Source organism: Leptonychotes weddellii, chromosome 4 (assembly GCF_054177405.1).
Source record: "Leptonychotes weddellii isolate Sample4059 chromosome 4, ASM5417740v2, whole genome shotgun sequence".
Lineage (NCBI taxonomy): Eukaryota > Metazoa > Chordata > Mammalia > Carnivora > Phocidae > Leptonychotes > Leptonychotes weddellii.
Window position 1 is genome coordinate 105,779,758 of NC_138372.1, and position 25,462 is coordinate 105,805,219.

Consider the following 25,462-nt stretch of genomic DNA (forward strand, 5'->3'; position numbering starts at 1 on the left):
TCCCTGTACAAACTGCCTGTCAAAGTCAAAGCTGGTCGTTCTCATCCCAGTAATTACCTCCTCAGTTTAGACTTAATGCAAGTGAAAATTTTACTTTATCATAATATAATAAATAAAAGACATTAGGTAATTAGTAGTGCTGGTATATTTCTAAAATACTAAACAGACAAACAATAAACTGTGAACTTAATCACATGAGTTCTTATACAGTTTCAAGACAGGAAAATTAGAGCTCTCAGCTACAGTCATTTTAATAATCACATTGGATCTGCATTATTTATTAGTTATTACATGCTCAAGTGATTCAAGGTTGTACAATGCCTAAAATCATTCCAAAGCAAGCATACCTTTTGTCTTTTTAATTCTGACTGGATTACACAATGCATTTATTTGTATTTAGTTAAATTGCTAAGTTTATTTCACACATTCCATGAAAGAGACATCAGCCATCCTCTTAATTTCCAACCAGACTAGCTTTCTTTATGCAATCCCCTGTAAGGGAGTAATTTGCTAGCTCTTTTTGATAAAAAGCTTTGCAAACCTTCAGCCAGATTCTCAATGCTTTTGGTTCCCTAGCAAATCTCTAATACCCTCAGAATTCTCTTGGAAGACTTCAGAATTCTGGAAAGAGAAGTGGCTTGTAGAGGCACAAAAGACAGCAAGAATCTCAATTTCTATCAGTAGCTTTCAAATTTGGAATGCTTTCCTTTTTTTTTTTTCTTTTGCTGTCTGGTTACGCACCTTTCATTTGGAGACGTATTCTTGACAGTACGCTTTCCCATCCTACCCCACCTCTGCTTTAATTCCTAAATGTTTTCTGGATTTTGTGAAAAGCATGCAGCTTGAGGAATTTTAGTTGATTCGACTTCAATCGTTTTTCTTTTTTCTTTTTTTTTTTTTGGAGGAGGGGAGTTTACAGGATTGACTAAAACCAGCTGAGAACCAAGAAGCAACACTTTTCAGATAGAGAGCCCATCTGTTTAGTCCTGGAGCTTGTGTGACTTTTTAGGGCAATTCTCTGTTATATTGTACGAAGAAAGAAAGTTCTTAAGTATCAGTTTTTTGTTTGCATCCACCAAAGAAATGTAGAAATAAAGGATTGGTTACTTTAATTTGCTGCTAAATGAAAAGTAGGTTTGGCTTTATTTATGTCACTGTAAAAACTAAATAATAAAGTATTCACACCAAGCGTGAATTTTTTTTTTTTACCAGCAAAAGTTAAAACATCAAAGAAACCTCTTTCGAATACTAACAAATTTACTTACAAACACCTATATTTATTATTTCATAAATAGGCGCAACAGTTTCCATAAAAAAAGATTAAATACAGACACAGTATGAAGAAACAATAATACAGAGCCATATGTAAAGGTTATAATTTAGCTGTTTCCAATCTGTTTCTGCATCTAATAAAATACCAGGTAAGCATTTGGCAGTTTTATACATAAAAGGACTTAAATGACATTTACTAACCATTACACAAAAAGTGATACAAAAAAGCAATTTTTCTGCAGTACAAAATAAATGTGTTTGCGCTTCCCTTAACACTCGTTTCTTTTTGTCTGGTCAATGAGACAAAGCCAATTTTGTTTTTAAATTAAAATCATTTGGGAATACGTTTTTTTTTCTCAAATATTTTGAAAATATAGAACTATTAGTTGTTTTAAAAATGAAGTAAAAATATGAATGTTTGCCAATTTAACCCCTATTGTGAAATCAATAAACTGGAATGAGCCAGTTTCAAATTACAATTTAGCTACAAAAACATTCACATTTTATACTCTAGGAGAGTGTAACATAGATGCTATTTACAAACCTTGCTATGATTGCTACATCAAGCCATTTAAAAAGTCTTTAGTAGTTTCATATAAACACCCATTATGAAAACCAATGGAAAATCCAGGACTTTTATCCGAGACATCTACAGTTGCTAAGGCAGTTACTATCGCGCAGCACTTCACAGCAAAAAACCAACATAAAATCTGAATGGTCCAAATTTCCTTCAGGGAAGAAGAAAAACAATGTCCATAAGGGATTAAAAAAATAATAAAGAAGCATGACTATTTCTTCCAGAGTGGATGACCCACAAGCTCAAATGGTCCTAAGTGCTTAGCAACTTGTATTTTTCTAATAAAATGGAGAACTGCCTTGGCTGTACAAAGCAGTCCGGTGAAAAAGACTTCCCTGAATTCCTCAGTGGAAAGAAGAGGTGTTCCGACTTTCAGGTAAGGTACAGAGCTTTGTCCCTCTGCATGCCCCTGTGTGAAGAGAAAACAGACAAACAACGCCTTTACATCTAAAACTAATGATGTAATGTATGGTGATTAACATAACAATAAAAAATTTAAAAAAAAAACCAAAAAAACAAAACAAAAAAACAGCGCCTTGTTACAAGACTGGTGCTACAGGTGACCGCGGGGGGCATCTGTCTATTTGTTCTAGCTTGAGGGATGGAGCGGTGCACTGGGAAAGGGCCCAGGTACATCGAACAGGGATCGAAAGGCATTTGTTTATTCTTGGAACGACTAGAACTGCTTAAAAATTTCTGGATTGGTGTCTTCTGCTTTCCCGAACATGGAACCGTTCCAGATGATCTTTTAGAACTAGCAGGATAGAAAAGACGGGATCTTTCCATCTCCCAGGGAGCCGGGCACGCCAAGCATGCTATGAGAGCTGTCCACCACCAGGTGGCGATGACCCGCCGCTTACCCACTACTACAGTAGTCGTTATTCCAGTCCACCGGCTGGGCGGGAGGGTTTCTGCACCCAGAACGCACATACTCCATTGCTTGGGTTACCACTTGTGCCGCTGTGGATGTAGGATTGATTATAGTCTGATAGTCGGGTTGAAGAGTAAAACCCTGAAAGGGAAAGCAAATCCACAAATAAGGATCAAAGTGCCTCTTTTTTTTTTAAGGAAGTAAAGCCCCTAAATATTTATCCATTGTTTGCAAACACACTCCTGCCTTCTCACTTGTGCCTTTGTAAGGGCAAACGTATCCCGAGGGTCCAGAAAACTTAAAACAAAGGTAGAAAAGACGTGCCCCCGACCCTATTCTTCTTACCTTTCCTTCACTGAACATGTGTGAGAAAATCTTTAATTACATACTCTTGAGCAGATAAACTGAATTGAGAAACAACTTAAAATATGGAGAAGCCAACTCAGTCAGAACAAAGGGAAAAGGACCTAACCCCTCAGTTTATGTTTTCTATCAAACCTAAGGATACATTAATAGTTAATCCCCAGAATATGCAACAGAATCTTTTTTGAAGGATTCAGGCAGCAGGTGGCTGAGTGTTTTATTAGACTACACCTATTCACATATTGTTCTCGAAACCCGTTTTCTTCATTCAATCACAAAGGGACCATCTGCTTCTTCTTTTATTTGTACTTCTTTCTCAGCTAAAAAATTTCAACCAAAGCTTTTTAACAGTTGTTGGACTAATATAAGGAAAGAGATTCAAAGCAACTTGCCACCGGAAAACACAGAGAAGGAAAAGTGTAAGACAGAGCAAATATTTTTAAATTGAAAAGTCTATTAACTGGCAAATAATAATCAGACTTCAGGAAGAGTCCTCTAATACACTGGTATGGTGAAGTGTTGACTTGTAATCCTTGCAAAGCTATTAAAAATTCAAGGACAGAATCTCTGAAGTATATAGTTATATCTGGTAAACAAAAAGCATTATACACTAAGATTTATTTTTAGCTTATCTGGTGAATTCAAGAGCAGCAAAAGCAAACTTTGCTGGAAATGACCAAAAAAGCAACTTAATTAATCTCGTGGTTATCTCCTTCTGCTGTGGATTTCATACATGGTTTTTAACCACAGAAAAATCAAGAGATTTAAAAATGAACCATTCGGTATTTACTTGCGGGGAGCTTTGGGAGGCATAATATTGAGTTTTTGCTGTTTTTGCTTCTGTTTTTGTTTTAACTCAGCAGAATGATCAGAGGATTGACTTTTAACTAAGGATATTTCCTTAGATTTTGATTCGTGTTTCAGTATCCCTTGGGTAAACACTCAAAGGTACCTATTATCAAATGTCTTCAATTCTCCATTTTGGCTTTAAGATATTAACTTATTTTCCATTCCAGTGATAAAGACCGCAAGCCAATGTCCACACTAATTCCCACCAAAACTGTGGATGAAAGACAAACCTTTGAATGATTAGAAACACATCACTGAGAAGTAGAAAATTCAGCCAGCCTGGTTATTTGACTTCACACAGACTAAAAGGAATAAAATATTTCCTTATTTTACAACTGGTTTGTGGAAAATAAGTATGTTTGTGTAGACAACACCTGCAGCTCAAGCTATAAACATTTTCCAAAAGAGCAAAGTGAAAAGTAAGAGGTACAACTGGATGTTTGATTCTCTAGTTCTTTCCAGGCTAATTTCCTTTCTTTGTCGAGACCATGCTATACCTCTGTCACACAAGGAGTCCCACTGGCTTTGATGGAATGTATTCATTCCATTATGGTCTTACAATATTATCTTTTCTTTTTTTTTCCTTAAGTAGGCTCCATACACAGTGCAGAGCCCAACGTAGGGTTCGAATTCATGACTCTGAGATCAAGACCCCAGCGGAGATCAAGAGTTGGATGCTCAAGTGATGAGCCATCTTATAGTATTGTCTTTATGGGGCTTATCATCTAGCTTGCTTGACTTCTTTCCTAGTGTCTAGGGTGATACTGGGCAAACAGCAGGACAAAGCTCCTAGAGAGAGGAGCCTTGTGTTGACTTCCATTTTGCTCCTGTCATAAGGGCTCTGGCCACAGGGACTGGAGACCAGAGTGTTGCATTGCTTACTGGATATTCTCAGGGCCTAATCTGTAGTAGTGGCTCAATAAATCATCTCTTCCAGTGAATAAAGCTTAACACAGACTCCTGTTGGGAAGGCATGGGGCTGTATAAATATGTAAATGTCAAGGGCTTTCCTATCGTTTTAATGTGAAGTTCTCCATATTGGATTTTTGCACAATGGACAAAACATAACCTAAAAGTAAACAAGTGTCAGAAAAGAGTAGTTGGAAATATCTTGAGTTAGTTAAAGGCATGACAACATACAAGAGAGCAAAAAACAAATAAAAACAAACCAACTCCCTTCCACCCAACCCTACACAATCAACAACAGAAACCACCATTGCTTTTTTTCCCATCCAATGAAAATGGTTCCTGAAGGGCGGGTGAGAGACTGTCAGGACAACACTAACCTTTGAGCTATTAGTTTAAGATTAAATGGGTAACTTCAGTGTATAAAACCAAAATGATCTGTCATCGACAAAGTTCAAAGATTTAAAATTCAGCTAACCTCACTGCCTAAATTTAAGAAGATCAGTAACATCCAAGCAACCAAGGATCAAGAAAAATACAAGTAAAGCCTTAAATAACATTATTTTACTTGCTCTCGATTTGGAAAATGCAATATTCTTCTAACACTAGTAAAGAGGTGCTGAGGTTGAAGCTAGAGCTAAGTACATTTTTATTATTGATGTAAATATGAAACAACAATGGTGATATACATTTTTGGAACATGTTTGCTTAGCGGTCTAATTAAACAAGGCTGAATATTTTGCATTTTAATGCTCAAGAGAAAAATCACCAACTGTTTTGTAGCATGCCTGGAATTTTAAATTTCATTTTCTGGTGCCAGATTGAAATAAAAATAGAAAACATGATAAAGATTGATTTGATGTCAGAAGGGACATTTGCTCTTTAATTAGATTTCTGTAGCCCTAACATTTTTGTTGGGCCACATAGCAAGTCCTAAAAAGCCTGTAGCACAACCAAACAGTGATCCTCATATCCACACTTTACTGGGAACTAATTTCATTTCCTGCCTTTCTGGAGAGGTATTTTCAACAGGCATCAATGTTTTTGTCTTCACAACTGATTTATTCATCAATCTCAATGTGATTTTTTTAAACCTTTAAATTACACCCAAATCCTAAAGCAGCTGTTTATTACACGAGGAAATTGAAAATCTGTCTGTGTGATATCATACAAAGATTTTTTCTTAAGGTTATAAAGGAAGTTGACAGATATTAATGATTTTTTTTCTCATGACCTCATTTGACAATATAGTGAGCAGAAAAAAGGGAAGAAAACTGGACTAAAAAAAAAAAGTAGCTCAAAAAAAAAAAAAAAAAAAGTAGCTCCATGGGTTTGGTGTATAAAATATTATTCTAGAAAAAAATGAAACTATTATTCTTGGTGGACTATACAATCATTTTTGTAGGATATATTCATTTTTTTCAGAAGGATAATAAAATAGCTAACATAATACTGAAATATGAGATTATTTTAAAAATACAGTAGCCAGTAACTTGCTTTCTCTTTCTCTCATTTTCTTTTTTTCATGTTTGAGTATGTGAACATGGCCCCCACACCCAGGAAGCAAACATCTTCAAGATAAAGGTGGTTTGGATGGTGCATCAGACAGGTCAAATTTCACCCACAACCTGGTTCTACAGCCATGGGGTAAAGACCAACTTTGAGAACTTGAACTTTGTCCCCGACAGACTGTTGTGATTTTAATAAATTGAGTGACATCATGGCTGACGGACTTTTTGATCCTGATTTTAGGATTATCAACTTGTTGGGGTTGCCAGTCCTCTTAACCTGAGGATCCTACTCCACTGACCTGCCCATGACTTGACCTCACTCCCCATGGCTCTCCCCTGATTCACCATACTTCCCACTGGCCTCCTTCTCAGGTCCCTGACCAGCCACGTTCCTCCCCAAATGGGTCCTTCCAGCCTTGAGCCTCTTTTCCCTGTTTCTGGCCTCTGCTGGTTTTCCCCACCTACTCCGCCCACCTCTTTTTTTTTTAATAAGAATTTTATTTATTTTATTTTATTTATTTATTTGAGAGAGAGAGAGAAAATGAGAGAGAAAGCAGGAGTGAGAAGAGGCAGAGGGAGAAGGAGAAGCTGGCTCCCTGCTGAGCAGGGAGCCCCATGCGGGACTCGATCCCAGGACCTTGGGATCATGACCTGAGCCGAAGGCAGGCGCTTAACCAACTGAGCCACCCAGGCGCCCCTATCATTTAATTTCCAGAGCCTAGACAGTGTCTGGCACACATTTGGGGTTCAATTAATCTTTTTTGAATAAATGCAATTAAAAAAAAACTTCCAAAGAATTGAGATTCTACAAACTAACCTATAATTTCTTCTAATATTTAAACACTTAAGTTACTCATTTTTAGTTGCTCGTTTGTTCATTTGTCCATTCAACAATTATTTTACTTCAACCACCATGATCCAGGCATTGTTAAAAGTGATGTTAGTCACTGTAGTCTTTTAGCTATTTGCTCTCCATTTGGGGTTCATGCCATTTTGTCTTCTATTATTAATGTAAATTGAAATCAGGTCCTACCATCTCAGTAAGAACACTTTTTGAGATACACTAATAGAACTGACTTAAAGATTGATGAATAACGTGTCCAGTGTAATCTGTTCTATTTTTTCCTGTTCAGTTCCGATTCTCTATAGAAAGACAAATCTCTTGAGTTTTCACATGTGGCCTTATGAAATTCTGAAATGTTTGAAAACTCCTCAGGATCACAGCTAGCTCATCCAAGGTGTTTGTGTAAGTAGAAAAAGGAACCATCTCTGAGCGGATAAGTTAGAAAATAGTGTCCTCTCTAGACAGGGCTCTAGCCCTCAACTTGGTGGAGGGGACTGTGCCTTCTCTATTCTCTTGTCTGGGAAGAAACAGACCCGAGCTAGAGCATCGTGAGCAGAACACAGGCCCTCGGCCGGGCAGCACCTTAGGCTGGAGTCAATCCAACAACGCAAGATTGTGTTCCTCAAACTCTTCGTTCTTTACACAAACACTACTGGTTCATTCACATGCAAGGACACCCAAGAGTGTCCCTTTTATTGTGAGTGATGTCTGATAGAAAGAGCAGAAATTTGACCCTATGAATGTCACTTGCTAGTCACAGACACTGCTGTGGACAAGGTATGATGGTAGAAGTTGACTTTTCCCCAGACTTCTTCCCTAGTGAATCAACAGCTAGTCTGGATAATAAGACATCAGAGCTTTATCAAAATCTTCGGCTTAGGGACCAGGGAAGGCTTCAGTAAAGAGACTTCGGTCCATTTGCTCTCTATAATCATTTTAATCTTAAAACTAACTAGGATTTAAAGACCCTCCAAATTCTTGGGAGACACAGGTTTTCTAATACAAAACTGGTAATAGTCTATAAGAATGATTAAGTGTGAGAGGCCCAGGGCTAGCATTTAAGAATCCAGGCTCTGATTTCTGAACAGAACTGGGTTTTAAATTCTAGCACCAACCTTATGGGCATATGACTTAACTCTGCCAAGCTTGAGTTCTTTGCTTGTAAAATGAAGATAATACTAGTTCCTGCACTACAAATTTTCTGAAATTAAACACAAGGTAAAGTAATATATTATGGTTTGCTACTGTCAGCTCTCAGAAATCTTGTCTACAATTATAATAATAAAAATAAACGTGGTCAGCACTTGGGTGGCTCAGTTGGCTAAGCAACCAACTCTTGATTTAGGCTCAGGTCATGATCTCATGGGTCTCGAGATCAAGCCCCACATTGGTCTCCACACTCAGCAGGGAGTCTGCTTGAGATTCTCCCTCTTCCTCTGCTTCTCCCTCCAACCCCCCCACTCACGCTCACTCTCTCTCAAAATAAATAAATAAAGCCTTAAAAAAATAAATTTGGGGGTAGTATATTAGATTCTTTTTTCTGCCCCCTCTCCATCCCACCCTGGTCCAACTATAGACTCAAATTCCACAGAGGGCTAGATATCAACTCAATTGGAAGCCCATGTTTGCATATTTAATCATAGCTCTGGGAACAATAGAGTAATTGGATTATAAGTGATAGATGAATTTGACACGATTTGTAGTTTTCAGCTTGATGTATGTTTTTAAAACAAGTTTTCAGGATTCTTGACTGCTTTATGTTTAGTTTCATTTGCACCATTTGCTCCTCATTTTAAATTTTAAAATAACACCAAATCCTAAAGGAAAACTTGACTTTGAAGGAAAGTTAAGCTAAGATTGCACACAAATCCTTTCAGTAATTGGGGAGTGGGCAGAGAGGCTTCCAAACTTCTTGTGTTTTCTGATTTGTTCAGAAGCCATATATCTATTTTTAAACAAAACACCAGTTAACATTTTCATTTCTTAGTATTTTAAAAGTTGTACCAATCTGATATTTCTGAATATCAAAAAACAATGGGTCTGATTTCATTTTGTGGCATTTATTGGCCTCAACAGGCATACCAATCAAGGCTTTCCAAACAAATTTTTTTTTTTTTAATGTAGAACCCTCAGTCCCAAAGAGGTCTTTAGCAGAAGTTGGCATCTCAACATTACAAATGTACTTTACTCAAGGAGCAGAAAACAGGGAAGGTGATTAGAAATGTGATTTCTATAAATGTGGCAAAAGGCCAGGGAGGGATTAGGAAAAGAAGCAGCGATCCATTGTTGTGATCCTATAATGCTGCCCAAACTCACCACCTGTAAATTATTATTTTTCAGAAAGCAGATGTTTGTTGACTAGCTTCCATTTTCTGTCTATTAAATAGCACAGAACACATATATTCCCCCTCTCTTTTGCTGGATGGAGAGACCCCCCCCTCCCCCATCACTCTCCCCTCCTCTCCTCACTCCCTGTCCCCCGCCCCCCCACCCCTCCACACTTTGGAATTGGAGTCCAGAGCGCAAGCACATACCTGCTGCATGGGAGGTGAGTGTAAGGCAGACTGGACCTGCATGGGGAGCTGGTTCCCAAGGGGCTGCTGCATGGCAAGTGGCGGGTGCTGGTGCATGTTGAGATGCTGGTGAAGAGGTGGACTGATCTGGAGGGGAGGAGGGGGGGACACGGCCATGTTTGCTATAGAGACAGTCACTGGCATTTGGTTATTCGGCTTGGGGGCTATGCTCCTGGGGAGACTGGGATGCATGGCAGTTAGGTGAGGATTCATTCCTGGTTGTTGGTGGTAGTGGGAACTTAGGTACAGAGCTGAGTGGGCCTGGCTGGGCCCATGGAACACTGACGGCTTTGAGTTGATCAGCTGAGGAGGTTGAGATGTCTTCACATCAACAGGTTCACTGTAGCTCTGTGAGGAAGCAGACAGGAGCAGAGTTCAGAGAGGGACACATGGGGTGTTGATTTATATCAGCAAGATGCTCGGGGAGTGTGCTAGGGAACTTCAGCAGGAATCAACACCTGTTACTCTTCTTGACTCTTGTCTAAGAACTCTTCCACCATTATTTGTAACGCAACTGAGGCAAGACTGAGCTTAATCTGCTTTTTGTGATATCTAAAACAATCTCCAATGACATTTCCTTTTTCTATGCCTCAATGCAAGCTCTAACTTGGTGACTTTTCTCATCGTGCAGACCATGAACAAGATGGGGGGGCAGGAGGGAGGCATGGATGTCATCAGTGCCCTGATAGGAAATATAAGTATGGCTCTCTTTGAAAGTAATTCAGTTCTGGAGTTCTTCTATTGATTGTTTCATTTTCTGTGTTTCCTTTTTATAGCCTTAGGGAGCCTTGGCCTAGATATTTGCACAAAGAAAACAAAGCTGGTTGATGGAAATGAATATGGGAAAAGGAGTTCTAAAATACCTTTCTGAAGTCATATAAAACCACATTAATATAGTTTCTAAGTAACCACAGAACTCATCTTGATTTTTTAAAGAAGTTGGTGATGAATTGTCCCCCATAATGAACTGGATAAAAATAATCTTAGAAATTTTTGACTCCATCATAAATTAATATAATTTTGCCCTAATTTTTTTATCCCTTCATAAGGTCATTTCCTAATAATCTTTCCATTGACTTAAAAACTAGACCTAGCAGTGGGAGCTGCAAAGAATCAAGAATTAACCCCAAAGCATTTCTTCCGGCTTAAGAACCCACCTCCTACTTTTGCTGAGAGAAAGAGGCTGATAAAACAAATGGGGAGAAGTGAAACCGGCTGGGGAACGAACATGCTACCATGTCCTTCTGGAGAAAAAAGTTGCTTTGTCAAAACAGTGTCTTGAGGATGCAAATAACCTTATTCTGCAACCTTGATATCATGCTTATTCTGTCTATGAGTCAAATGAGCTCCTGTTACTGTGGCCGGGTCTTTCTGAAACCTTCCCAAGACATACAGCACCATCAATGGACCGGCACATTAGGGACACTGGTCGTCACGTAAGATGACCTGAAACACATCATGGGAACTTCATTTCACAAGTCACCCTATAACACTGTTAGCAATGCAACTCGTTTTTCCCCATTAGTGTAGGAAAATGAAATGGAAACCACAATGAGAACCGCGGTGTGTCTATGTGCGGACTCAAGAAAGGTAGGCTGGGGTAAACGAAAGAGCAGCCCCACATTCTCTCTCCAGAGAAAGGACACAACTGACATCTGTGAAAATACGCCAAACCATGGAAATCTGGGGTCCTGGGAGGCTCTGAATTCTGGGTGTACTCAGAGAATTCGAGCCCCTCCAAAGAATCCTCTCCTTACAATATTTATCTCTGTGTCCATATTGATGGTGCCCTTATGAAATAGGAACCGACATTCAGACTCCCTGTCTCCTGTATGAATATTAAAAATGTCAGAAATTGTTCACACACATTTTCAAGGGATGGCTTTAGGAGAAAGATGCTCGGTGAAATGCAGGACTTAAATGGTGCTTTCAATTAAAAAAAAAAAAGAAACTTAAGCAGATTTTTTTTGTTTTTTGCTTCTACTTAAAAATTCTTATTGTTGATGTGCAGAGTAGTGAACAATTCCAGGAAAAGGTCAAATGGGTTAATTCAGGCTGTGTAAACAGTGACTAGTCCTACATCAGAATAGCATGTACTCCAGTGATACACTTCAAAAATCGTTCCATATATGCCAAGAAGATTATGTGTTTATTGTGTGTCCGTGTAGTGAAGTCATTTGGGAAAGCGTTTCATTGTGTTTACCGCCTCCTCCTTAGCCTGCCACAGAAGGGCTAATTTCATACTTAGTCACATACTGCATCAACTCCCTGCAGGAACAGAACTGTTACACACGATAGATATCTATAAAATTTAATCCATGTGAGTGCATCTTTATTTCTTGCTTTATAGATGTTTTTAATTTAAATAGAAGAAAAATCACTCCCATCACCCATACTATCAAAGCTCTGAAATATGTGGATGGGAAAATGTTTTCATTTTTATTTCTCGAGCCAATAATCACCTCGTCATCAAGTAACACGGTATCTCCAGAGTATAGTTAGGTGACCTGAACGTGTGTATGCATAAACAAAATGCACATAGGCGCATATGACATGTTGCTCAGACATAATCATACAATCGTCCCGGGAACTGCAGCCATGTAATTAAATAAATGCATTTGTCCAACTGAACAACCTTCGAGAAATAGACTTAGGCCACATGTAGAAATAGAAATGCCAAATCCTGGTGAGTCCAGACGCTTGGCCAGCAGTGGGGCCAGCTCTGGGGGCCCGCCACCAGTCCTGGCAAGCCTTTCTAGGGACAACACCCACTTCACCCCGCTGACACACGCAGTTCCAAATTGTACTGTGGGGGATGTGTGGAAAAATAAATATCTTATAAAAAACAAGGTTCCAGGATAAAGTGTGTAGGGAAACAAGCCAATGCCTTCTCGGAGCCTTCAGTAGGCTAATGTGTGTTGTGAATCTCCAACTGAGAACCACAGAAACCTTCTCTCAATGGGTCATTTCATGAGAATCATCTTCAACGGAAAGCACTGGTTCAGAAGAACTAATAAATTACACATACATATTTAAAATGGCAAATAGAACTACAATTTAAATAGTCATTTCTTGCCTGAAATAAGCTAATTTTTGTTGCCTCGAGTTGCATACTTAAATTACACAATCCAGGTGTAATATTACACTAATCTATAGTTTCATGTTTCTTGGAAAACTATCCGCATAGTGAATTTCATATTCTAGGCTAAGGACAGTGACACAATTTCTTGAAGGAATTAGGAAGCCGGTGGCTTCCCAGTTTCAGCCTAGAAGAGCTAAGGCATGTACATGGTAATGGTTATCTTCAATGGTGAATTCAAAAGAAACAATGAACCAAATTCTTCTGAATTCCACCTTTTGAATAATAGCATGCAGCCCACCGTTTAGAGAGATGATAGAAATATTGTTTCACAGATGGGAGATACAGAGACATAGGTACATAAAAATAGACTCCAGCCTAATTTGAGATACTTCTTGCCAACCTCATGAAGACTATTTTCTCATGGTAATTACACAAAACATTTTGTCTATCCAGCCATTTGTTTGTCTTTTATCTTCTCCACACTAACGCATGTAAATATCAGTAATGCTAAACCTATTTTTAACTAGTACTTTTAATCCCTAGAAGGACTATTGGCAAACAAATTAAATAGATTTCCAAAAATGATGAGTTAGACAACACTCAAAACATAATTTTTAATATGAAGTTTGGGAAGTTGCATGTTTTCCCTTTACTTTCATTCTTTTTTTTTTTTAATTTATTTGAGAGAGAGAGAATGAGAGACAGAGAGCATGAGAGGGAGGAAGGTCAGAGGGAGAGGCAGACTCCCTGCCGAGCAGGGAGCCCGATGCGGGACTCGATCCCGGGACTCCAGGATCATGACCTGAGCCGAAGGCAGTCGCCCAACCAACTGAGCCACCCAGGCGCCCCTTCCCTTTACTTTCTAAATTGTTGAATGTGACACGATGGATAACGTGTCCAGTGTCTAGCTATGTGCTTATACATGATAGGCACACCAACAGAGGCTCGCTCTCTGACGTGTCTCTTGATGACAACGTCCTGCATCATCAAGGAAAGGATCTCTGTTATGGTAAGAAGTTGAATATCTGTGTCTCATGCATCTGGCATAGTGACAGGACATAGAGAACACAAATACATTTGTTGAATGACCGAATGACTGTTCTTGACCAAGACTCCATGCTGTCACTGTTTCCCTTGCTGAGACTCCTGACAAGATATGCCATTCCTCTTCCCAAGGGGTGAGGAAAGATCTGAAATCTTTGAAAACCCACAGAATATCAGATTGGTCTTTTCCACTCTCTCGTCTGCTGTCAGTATGAACCATACCTTTCCAGAAGTGATGAGAAATTATAACCCTCTGTCCTTTGGTTAGGTACCCTGCCCTTTACTCTCCACTGGATCTGGGGTGGATGGCGGGCTGCAAGGAAGCTTACTGTGTTCCACCTGTATTTTAAGAATTTGTATCTTTATGTGAAGGTCCACTCATTTAGATGGTGAAAAAAATCTGCTTCTAGTTTCACTTCTGGTTAATTCTTAATCAGACTAATACAACCAACTGCCTATTAATTACAGAAATACTTTATTTCTTTGGAAGATAGGTAGAATAAGTTCATTTTCCATAGCAAAGTGCCATGAATTCATAATCCGATTAAGTGGGAATATGAAGAAATCATAAATTTAATCTACTCTGTCACTTTCTTCTAATTAAACTATGAAAGCAAGGCTACAATTTTGCAAATCAATTAGATTGTTTATGAAGATCTCTATACCTACCATTCATAAATTAAAACTGCTTTCTCATACAAACTAAGTAATTTAAATTTGCTTCTGTTTTCAAATACACTAACCACTTTTTGTTAGTGGTGTGTGCTTTGGGAAGGTCACCTGGTAAATGTGATTTTACCACTGTATACACAACTGAAAATCTACCCCTGAATCTGACATTTTCCTGGGTGGAATATGTTTTTGCTATTAGTTTCTGAGTGAGTTCTATTTCCTATTTGCTTTTAGACCACTGATTCTGAAAGATGTTTTCCATCAGCAAAACGAGCGTGTGTGTGTGTGTGTGTGTGTGTGAACAGAGACCTTTTGGGTCTTCTCAATAGAATCTTCCACAAGAGACACAACTCTATAAACATTAAGATACTTCTGATTAACCATGTTGTTGATTATCTGAGATCGTTTCAATCCCATTTACTTTGTATAAAGCAGACAATACTGAATAGTGTATAAATGCCCCCATTCTGGGATGATAAGTGCTATAAAAATGAGAAACTGACAAAGCAATTGTTATTTAAAATAGCAAAGTATAAACACAAGACATAAAACTCAGTGGAAGCAACAGTATAGGAGTTGTTGAACCAAATCAGATTAATAGTCCATCTAATTTGATTCTTGTTTTCAGCACTGACCAATACTTAATGCACTGGAAATTAAACAAAATTTATGCACCTACTCAATTGTGCGTTGTTAACTTCTGAAAGGAAAATTCTTCCTGGTCCTTGCAGGTGATTAACTTACACCCTGAAGCATGAGATTTTATTATCTTTAAATCACGATCTGGGCTTACGGAGCTGCAAATTTTATGTTAACAGTCATAAAATAATCCACCCCATTTTCAAATTCAGACCCAGTATTTGTCTCAATAGCTCTCCATGACATGAATTCTATAAGTTATTTCAAACAAAAGAAATCATTTCTTTTGAGTTTATTGTCCTTCCATTGAACTAAATGTTGTGGTTCTTTACTATTGGTCATGGCAACAGAGAACTTTCCTAATTTGATTCAATATTGTCCTCCACTGTACATTTTTATAAAAAGCTTCCATTGTCCCCTGCACATTTTGGCACCCCAGCTCAAGGTGGAAACAGTCTCTTATCTGATGTGTGCCCTTAAAGTCATGACTCTGATTACTGTTATTTAACTACCACAACATATTCATTCAGTTGTTGCCTCCTTCCAGGTTGGCACTTTCTTATTTTTTTAAAAGATTTATTAATTTATTTTCAGAGCGGGGAGGGGCAGAGAGAGAATCTTTAGCAGACTCCCCGTTGAGTGCGGAGCCCGACTTGGGACTCAATCCCACGACCCAAGATCATGACCTGAACCAAAATCAGGAGTCGGATGTTTAACTGACTGAGCCACCCAGGCATCCCCCGCCCCCGGTTGGCACTCCTAAGAAGCTGTATGCATATTTCAATAATGCTGCTTTTACTTGGAATATTTGGGAATTTCCCTACTGGAATTCTCTTCAGAGCCTGTGGGACACTGTTTTACATATCCTCAGACAACTCTTTGTCTTTTGATGGTGGATTTGATTTTGGGAAACAGCTAATCGTCACTGGAAGCCAGGTCTGTGGGTTACATCTGGGTGATGTTTGGGGAAAAGAATGAGGTGTGAAAACAATGTAACAAGATTGATTTTCTAAAGTGGCTCATAAACTTTTCCTGACTGCACTTCTAAAAGAGGAGTTTCAAAAATCTTTTGAATTCTGGGAGCAATAATAAAGTAAGTTTGCAGCCTCCCAAAGTGACTACTTTGAATGCAACACTCATTTTGGGAATATAAATTCTGGTCTATGTGGTAAAATGAAACGAGTTTAAAGTTATACATTATTTTCAACATAATAATTTAGACCTAGGTCTAGGAATTCCTGAGTCTATGGAAAAACTATATATCCTTAAGCTTTACTTAATAGCCCAACCCAAAATGACCTTAAATAGAGTGTTCAAGCCAGGGAGCTCTAGCCTTCATAATAGTATATGTTTCTGGTCCTCGGACTACTCTTACTCTCCTCTGACTAATGACTCATAAAGACCACTTCAATGAGGAAAGCTGTGTAGATGAGTTTTTTAAATATCTAGATCATTTTTCATCTTTCTAAAAGGATGTATCCATGAAGCAAGTTTTTCTTATTTTAATGTCACTTTTAAAATTCCTTTATATCAAAGCAGTCTGGCAGACAAATTGAAAATATGAGCCAGTTAAATTTTCTATCACACACAAACTCTGCACACCTACCAACAACATGAAAAATAAAGTTGATGATAATCATGGTAATAATAATAATAATAATGATAATAATAATAAATAGCTGGTATTTATTAAGTGCTTCCTGTGTTCGGGATCTTGAATCATGGAGTTTATACAGGGTTTTTTATTTTGTCCTCATGGAAAATCTGCGATGTAGGTCCTATTGTCTTCTCTGTTTAACAGATGAGTAAGTTGAGACTTCAAGCAGCTGAATAATTTGCATGAAGGAATTGAAGTTAGGAAGAGAGAAACCTGGAATTTGAACCCAGATCCACCTGCTCCCAGGGCCTGTGGACTTTGTTGCCCTCCGAGGACTCTCTCGGTGTGATGTTGGTAGCACTGTGGATGAGATCGGGGGCGTTCTTGTAGACGGGCCATGGACAATTAATTGTCGGTGGCACTTTAAAGGCCCTTTAATAGATTTTCCTTGATGCCCTATGCCTTAGAGATCTTCTCCAATTCTTATTTATAAACCTTTGCTTCCTGCTTTTAAAATTCTCGTGGAAAGAAGTTGTGTACCCAGCCAATTCAAGAGTTTAATAATGCCCTGTTCAAATTCCTCCAGTTTGAAATGGCGCCTTTTTCCAGTTCTGGAGTCAGAGAAAATGGGGCACAGGTAATCACAGTCCTGGGGCTAAATCCTGTCATGGGCTTGAACGTGACTGAGCCTTTGTTTTTCAGGCTTAGGAATTTCAAATTCTCTCTTCTCAGCTACTACCTTACTGCCTTTTACCTTTCAGTTACTTTTATGACTTTCTCTTCTGAAATTTCTTCCATTTCCCCCTTTAAATGATAGAGCCCAAAGTTGAATGAGTTATTCTGGGGTCTGACTGGTGTCGTATTTGCAATACCCTGTGCTCCTATTCTTGCATCCTTCAATTCCAGTGTGTCTGCACAGCAGGTCTCCTCTGCTGTCTGGGTCTGTCACTGGCTCTGTGGAACCAGGTGACATGCCTGCACAGCTGGAAAAGCATGTGCTTCCCAAACACTCTGCAGGCTCCAGATTCCTCTGGGGTCTCTGGTCAGCCCCTGGTAGTGGGGGGTAGGGAATGGGGGCAGGGCGAGATTCGGAAGGCTCTACACCTCTACTCTGCCCCGCTCCCCCTCCTACCCACAATTAAGTCAGGGCAGCTTTACTCTTAGCTGTCCAATACGTAAGAGTTGGCATACAACTTGTTGGGGGATAACTACAGTTTTATTGTAGTTTTAGAGATATAAATATTTGACAATCACTCAGGATAGAAAAAAGCCTATAAGCTTTTGAACAAGAGGGCGAAGAGTTTGAGCCCTGTCTGCCACCGTCAGTCTCTCATTTCTGTGAGTGAATCACTTACTCTCTCTGCCCACAGACCTTCTAGAAAATGGGCTAAACCTTATTTTGTAGGGGTGTTATGATGAGTAGGGATACATGGGAAATGCCACGCAGTGTGTGACGCACAAGCTACTCGATAGCAAGATACCATTTGTATTTGTTATTATTGGAAAAAAAGTCAATGTCTTGCTGAGAATCTGTCAATGTTGTCATTTGGAAGTATGAAGGTTAGAATAAATTTATTCAGTATGACTGAGTGTTTTTATTTTTGGTAGACTTCAATTTTATTCAGACCTAGAGTCATGTGAATTAATATGCTGGATTCGATGGTACAGAGTACATTTAAGTGGGAACGTCACTAATTGAGAGGAGCATTGCTAATCCTATGACTCAGTCTCATAGGTGGAGACAATGTTCACTGGCTGTTTCTATTTTTGATTATGTTCCGTAAGAAGCAGCTAATTTTAGACTAGAGTCTTCAAGCTTTTCAAGGGCCATGACACATTCTACTTTGATCTGTATTCGTCTTTGTGTTCTCAGCACCTAGACTTGTGCCTGACACGGAGCAGGTGTTGTGCAGCCCTGGGTGGGATGCAGAGCATGGCCTGGAGTGGAAGCAGCGAGAAGTTGCAGACTTGACATGGCTGCCGATTAGCAAGGGGGAGAGCTATTGGTCCGGGGACGCAAAGCCCTATTTGGCGAAGTGAATGTGTTGCAGAGAGAATATCTACTGAAATATATATGTAACCCTGGAGGAGTAAATAAAATTTGCCCACACGAACTTAGGATAAGAGACAAGGGGCTTTGGTTAATACAGTATTTCATTAACAACAGTGACCTTCGAAGTGAGAATGTCAGTGCTCTGCCCAGACTTGTGGGGCGGGAGGTGTTTTAAGGAAGCAGGTCAAGCACACTGTTAGGACCCACGACAGCAAGGCCCAGCACAGGGATGGAGGATGGTGTACGTCAACTCCGGGCTCGGGCACTTGTTACGTATGTGGTATTTTTCCTCTTTAGTGGAATGTTTATAATCAAGTTCACTTTGAGGGATAAGGCGTGGGGATGGAGGGAACACATTCACATAAATTAATCTTTTAAAAATATAAATCCAGGGCTCCTGGGTGGCTCAGTTGGTTGAGCGTCCAACTCTTGGTTTCCACTCAGCTCATGGTCTCAGGGTCTTGAGATCGAGCCCCTCATCAGACTCTGTGCTCAGTGTGGGGTCTGCTTGTCCCTCTCCCTCCCCTCTGCCCCTTCCCCCACTCTCTCTCTCTCAAATAAATAAATAAAATAAAACCTAAAAAAATAAAATAAATAAAAATATAAATCCACGTATCTATCCTCTGCTGAAATCCATTCAGTGGCTTCCCTCTGTACTGAGAATAAAATCCAGCTCCTTTCAGTGACCTGTAAGGTCTTGGTGATTTGGCCCTTGCCCATCTTCCCAGCTTCACCTCAAACCATGCTCTCTCTCTTCACTCAGCTGTAGCTACACTGACCTGTGACTTCAAGGAGACATATCTGTCTCCGGAGGCTTCACACTTGCCGACTGTGGCCTGGTCCCCTCCCCCTTAGGCTCCCTCTGGGTCTTGAAAGCTCCTTGTCTTCCTTTGGCTCTCAGCTCTGAGGTCACCTCTTCGAAGAGGACTTTTGCAGACCATCCTATCAAATCCCTGCTTTTATTTCCTTCCGAATGCTTAGATTCTCAAAGTTCTTCGTCATTTATTAGTTTACATTTTCACTATTGGTCTCCCCGACAAAAAGGAAAGCTTCTTAAATTCTGGGAGCATATCTGCCTATTCTCCAGGGACCATATCTGCCTATTCTCCACTGTGTCCTTTGAGCCTGGCACAGTGCTCAGCACAAACCACATGCTCAGGGAAACTTGCTAAATGAATACATGAATGAGTGAATGGGGGAAAACAGAGCTTGGCTGGTGCACTGTGGTTACCTGGAATTGTAACTATTATTATCATGTCGCATTTTATGATTGTACCTTTAGATCTTTCATAAGATGGAAAAAATTTATAATGTACAAAAACCTACAACATTGAAAAAGTGTATGTGTGAATATGAATCGCTATTATTTTCCTTGACACTATTTACAATGGAAAAGAAATGGATTTTTTACATAAGTGTCCGTGTACAATAGGAAGATAGGTTGGTAAATGTTCTGTATGGGACAAATATCCATTCGCGTACAACATCAGAGGGCCATTTTTCTAACCTGGAGAGGGTATTTGTAATTTTCCTTCAATTTGTATACACACAATAGATAGTTGTACATAAATAGACATTCAACAGTTCCAGCAAAATTCCTACTGCCAAAGAGAGAAAAAAAAAAGTCAGAGTAAGCTGTAAAAAAAGTGCTTGGTTTTTTAAATGTAGAAATGGCAATTCGCAGCATTTATATAAATTGCCGTATACTGAGGGTTGCAACTCTGAGAATGAACAGTAGGAAAAGTTGCAGTGAAGAGCAAATCTGAGGACACTTGTTTTGAAAGTAAAGGCTTAGTCAGTATTATAACATTCTGGCAATCTGCATAACATTAACCACAGTGCTTTGTATTGGGATTGAGACTTTATGTATTGATTTTCTCGTATGGAAAACATTCTGACTAGACTTCTATTTAAAATGCTCAAAAAGAAACTTATCTTAGAAGAAATAAGGAAAATGCATTTTTTAAAAAAAATCCCTCTTACATTTGGGCATATTAATCTAAATAATATCAATATGGCTATTTAACCCAATGGCTGGATGGATCTAGTAATTTGTAACTCTTTTTTGTTTGTTTGTTTGCTATTGGATCTAATATTTTGTACCTCATTTTTTGGTTGAAATTTCACACACATTCTGTGAATTCTGTAAATATACAGAAATGGGAGATGGTATCAGCAGAAAATAAAAATATTTTCCAAAGGAGTGAGATAAACTAGAAAGTGAGATCTCTAGTGAGATAGTACAGGAGAGCTGGAAATTTTAAGGTTAAATAATAAATAGTAAATTTCCCCACTATGTCATACCTTAGAAGTGGAACATAAAGTTGCATTAGACCAAGAGTGAAACGAAATTTCTCATGCATTTGTATTTTGTGGTCTCTTTTGTTTTCTACATCAATATATTCAGTGTATATTTTCCCTGATAGAAAACTCATTTAAAGAATTACTTTAGGGTTGTTGGAAGGGGAATGGATATTTGTGGATGAAAGAGGAAACAGTTTTCGTGGGTGAATGGAATGAAGTCCAGAGCCCAAAGCCACTCTGAGCCAAGAATAGTCAAATTTGGACTTGATAGGACATCCTGTCAAGTACTTACAGATTCAGCTCTGTCTCTCTGAGGTCCCCTCCCTGAGCAATCTATAAAGGGAACTATATCTTTAATAACCTGAGACCAAAGAGAGTCAACTCTTGAGTATTTATCACAGAAAGGACTAGTGTTTAAGATATTCTAAAGCTTAAAATATTTTTAAGTGGTGTTTTCATTTCAAAAGAAATGCTGTGATTTCATTTGGGGGGGCAGGCTTACATCCTAATGCTGCTATAATGAGGCTCGAATTTCAGTCAGTTGGCTTCTCCTCAGCTAAAGGCCAACGGGATGGGGCGTGGACAGGGGGCAGTTTAAGGAAGGATATGGAGAATAGAATGTTGGCACAGGATTAAGAATGTGCTGTGATTAACCCATAAAACCAATATTCTACAGATGGACAATATTTCACAGAAGGCCCCAGAGGATGCCACTCTGGACTTCAGGTATGAACAAATATTTCCATAACATATAGCCTTGTTTAAGATTTACTTTTTCTTTTTCAACAAAGAAGATAGTGCAGAAACGCTAAAGTGATCTTTTATGCTTTTAAATGACCATTGTAGGCTCTAATAAGGTGGCCACACTCCATCCTGGTACTGCACAGTTGCACGTTACCTTGGATACAAGGCTGGCTCTGTATGCGGCTAGTTGCTTCAGGTACTCCTTCTTTGCAGCCTCGGTTTTCTTTTTATAGACCTGTAACAACAACAAAGAATCTTAAATTAGAAAGCGCATCTGCTTTTGTTTCCAGAGAAGTACAATGCAGAATGATAATTGCGTGCGTGCGCACGCACACACACACACGCAATTATATCATATAATAATATATATCTCCCTAAAGATTGTGTTTTCTTAATGAAACAGATTCCTAAGAGGTATGGCAATAGACTAGATAAGAAGATTAACAATAGTAAAATTTTCCATTTACATTAAGCATATGAAAGGATTTATCTGGGTTACTTTGAGAGTGGTGGTAGTTGGCTTAGAAAGATACTATTGATGAAGGTTCCCAGGGAAACCACAAGCGGGTAAAGAAGCCATTCATATTTATATAATGGGCAGATAATTCTACAGGGCATTAAAATCTTGGTATACATGGTCCATGTTAAATATAAAAACAAGGACAGAATTCAAAGATGACGAATTACGTTCGAAAAGTAAATCAAAGGGAACAGTTACAAAGTTTGCAGGTTCATCACTATTTTAACCTTTTGAGCCTTGAAGTTCCATTTTCAAAGACTCAGGAAACGGCTATGGCAGTCAAAGACACATTTGGGGAGTGGAATGGGGATGCTGAGTGGCCGAGGACTGCAATGCACGCCATGCCGTGTAGCCTGCTCTGGTCATGCCCTTTCCAACGAAGACATTGGATGACATGGATCTGTGGACACCTCATTGTGAAGAGGTACAAATGTTCTGAAATGAATTTCATTTTACAGAAGCTTTTCATCTTTCAGAGGGAATCATCTTGAAAATAAAAGTAAAATCATCCTAAATGGAGCAAAAGTACTGAAAAATGACTTGCTGGTATGCTAAAGGTCACATCGCTAAGTTAAACAGAAAGGAGTCATTAGAGTCGAAAATGAAAGATTAGCAAAGTGAACACACATGGTTGTCGGCTGCCATTAAGTTGATTCTTTCAAGGCTTTCGAGTCTGTTTTTGGCAATCTTTTGAAATCAGCCCTAAAGAATAAAATATTTTTCACCATTTACTGTGTAAATGGAAATGTATTTTCATCAATAGAACTATTTTTAAATTCCCCACATCTTGAATTTTATAGCAGGGAATGAGGCTTGGCTAATATTTTGTAATGTTGAGCTCAAAAACAGACACAGATCAGTATTGAAAAGTGGCTTTAGAATTAGTCAGAGTCGTTAAATATAAATTATGTCTAAAGACCAAATATCTGCCCAAGTCAGCAGCAGAGGTCAATTTATGGTTTCTAATGCCAAAGGTGGTTTGCTGAGCCCAGTCTCCAACTGCGAAATTCAAGATGTGAGAGATATTATTTACTCATGAATATATTAGTTAAAGCAGAACATTTCACTTAAGGTAAACAAATGACTAAACTTGTCAACAAAATTATAAAAGACCCTATAAAATGAATGTGTTACTTGTTTTCCTATTGGGAGGTCTTCAGCCTAGACTTCTACATTTTGGTAAAATAAAAGGCAATCACCATAAGACAATTAAGAATTCATGCAATATCATCATATAACCATTGTGTCATCTTTACTGAATATAAAACCAAAGAAACTTAAAACAAGTTTATTAGTAAAAAAGCCAATAAATTCCTTGGTTCGAGTACAAGAGTATTCTGAATTCACTGAGCTAATTATTGGAAGTCAAATTCAGATTCTTTTTTTGGAAATGCACACGTGAAAACAAACGTGAGCCTACAACAAATGCCTTTGAATAGTATGGTCTGTGTGTATAGTAGATGCCTTGGTTCAGCCACAGTCAGAAACACAGAGCTCTCCTGCTTTTTATTGATTTATTTTTTTTTCTTGAGAGACAGATTGCTGTTTATAGTTTTCCCTTCAACCTCTTCTCCAAGACATGATTTATAAGTAATGATCTTAGGCTGACAATGTTTACATTTACTTTTAATACCTTAAAACTGTTTTTGAGAGGGTTTGCTCCCCACACAGAGAGAGATGCTATTCAGGACTTTGCAGCAAATACTTAGTAAATATATCTTCGATGGTAATATGCATTTGTATACTCAAAAAATTTCCAACATGTTTTTATTAATACGCTACTCCAAGTGACCCCCAGTCAGCTAAAGAGGGTTCATTTGACTTCCAAAGGCAAATATAGCAGTCTTTGGCCTATAGCGTTGACCAAAAGCATCGTTTTCTAAGTAGCCGTAGATAAGATGGTGTTGTTAGGTGGCCTGATTAGAGCATCTGCCATCTTTCTTGCCTTTGGTTTCCACTGAAACAGCAACAGTGTTACCGCCGTGCTGTGCCTTTGCGGGGCTCCCAGGAGTTAACATCACACAAAGTGTTAACTTTCCTGAAATTCGTTGATTAACAACCACTGGAGAAAGGTGGCCAACTCAATAGGTTTTGGGCTGGATATGTGCCCCCTGGTTTCACTCTGGGATCAATGTGGTTACAGGATACCTGACTAGCATTCAGAGTGCCCTGTTTTCTAGAAATGGCTCCCTATTGCCTATTGATGATTGACTATGTGGGATCATCACAAAAGTGCCTACATACCACTTTAGAAAAGAGTAAACTCATCATGTCATATTACGTGGATCGATGGGTCCGCTCTTTCCTGCATAGCTGCAGATGTTCAGAAGGAGGATTCAAAGGGTGGTCACTTCAGGAGGTATATTTCTGTAATTGTGGTTAAAGGGGAGTAGCCCAGAGCGAAATTAAAATCTGAGGTGGTTTCCCTGATGGTAATTTAGAACCTTCACCTTTGAGAACTACCTAATGGCTCCCATTATTATATACCCTGTATGTCTTTCTCATGCTACTTCTAAGATTGCACATGGATGCTTTCTGAATTCTGTAGTTGATGCATATGTCTGAAGAGGGCAAGAACTCAAATGTTTGAGAGAGTGATAAAACCATGTAAGAATTCCACATTCAGGTGAAGTGGGAAACCCTGACTTTAGGACAGCTATTTAAAAACCATCAGTAAAGAGTTCCTCAAAAATGTTCCAAAGCCTCTATTCATGGATGGAGAAGGTCTCCTACTTGCAGAAACCGAAGATGACGGCGACGGTGTTTGGCTAGGAACAAGCTCTGCAATGATCAAACCTTCTAACCTAGGAGGATGGGTCTGATTTATGTCAAAGTTAAGTTTGGGAAAGAAACGGTCTCCCTCCCTCAGGGAAAGACAAATATTTTAAAGATATGTGGTTCATACAGTAAATATTAGTACTCGGCCAAGCTACAAAATGGCTTCCAAATGGTCTACAGCTGTTTGAAATAAAGTGCAAAGTTGGCCAGATGAGGATTTAAAAATCATAATACATCATTTATCATTTTCCCCAGCTCATCCA

At 38.9% G+C, this 25,462-nt stretch overlaps 1 protein-coding gene across 3 annotated transcripts in view; it reads right to left on the reverse strand.

The window, feature by feature from the left end:
- Nucleotides 1–235: 235 nt before the first annotated feature.
- The window catches only part of TOX (thymocyte selection associated high mobility group box), a 297,279-nt gene continuing 272,052 nt past the window's right edge, over nt 236–25,462 (reverse strand). For all 3 annotated transcript variants that reach the window (XM_081816028.1, XM_081816027.1, XM_006739522.3), the window contains 4 exons: nt 22,056–22,136; nt 9,728–10,114; nt 2,710–2,861; nt 236–2,258 (listed from right to left, as the gene is read on the reverse strand). In XM_081816028.1, the coding sequence (XP_081672154.1) occupies nt 2,222–2,258; nt 2,710–2,861; nt 9,728–10,114; nt 22,056–22,136 (657 nt within the window). In that variant the 3' untranslated portion in view covers nt 236–2,221. The remainder of the gene's footprint in view (nt 2,259–2,709; nt 2,862–9,727; nt 10,115–22,055; nt 22,137–25,462) is intronic.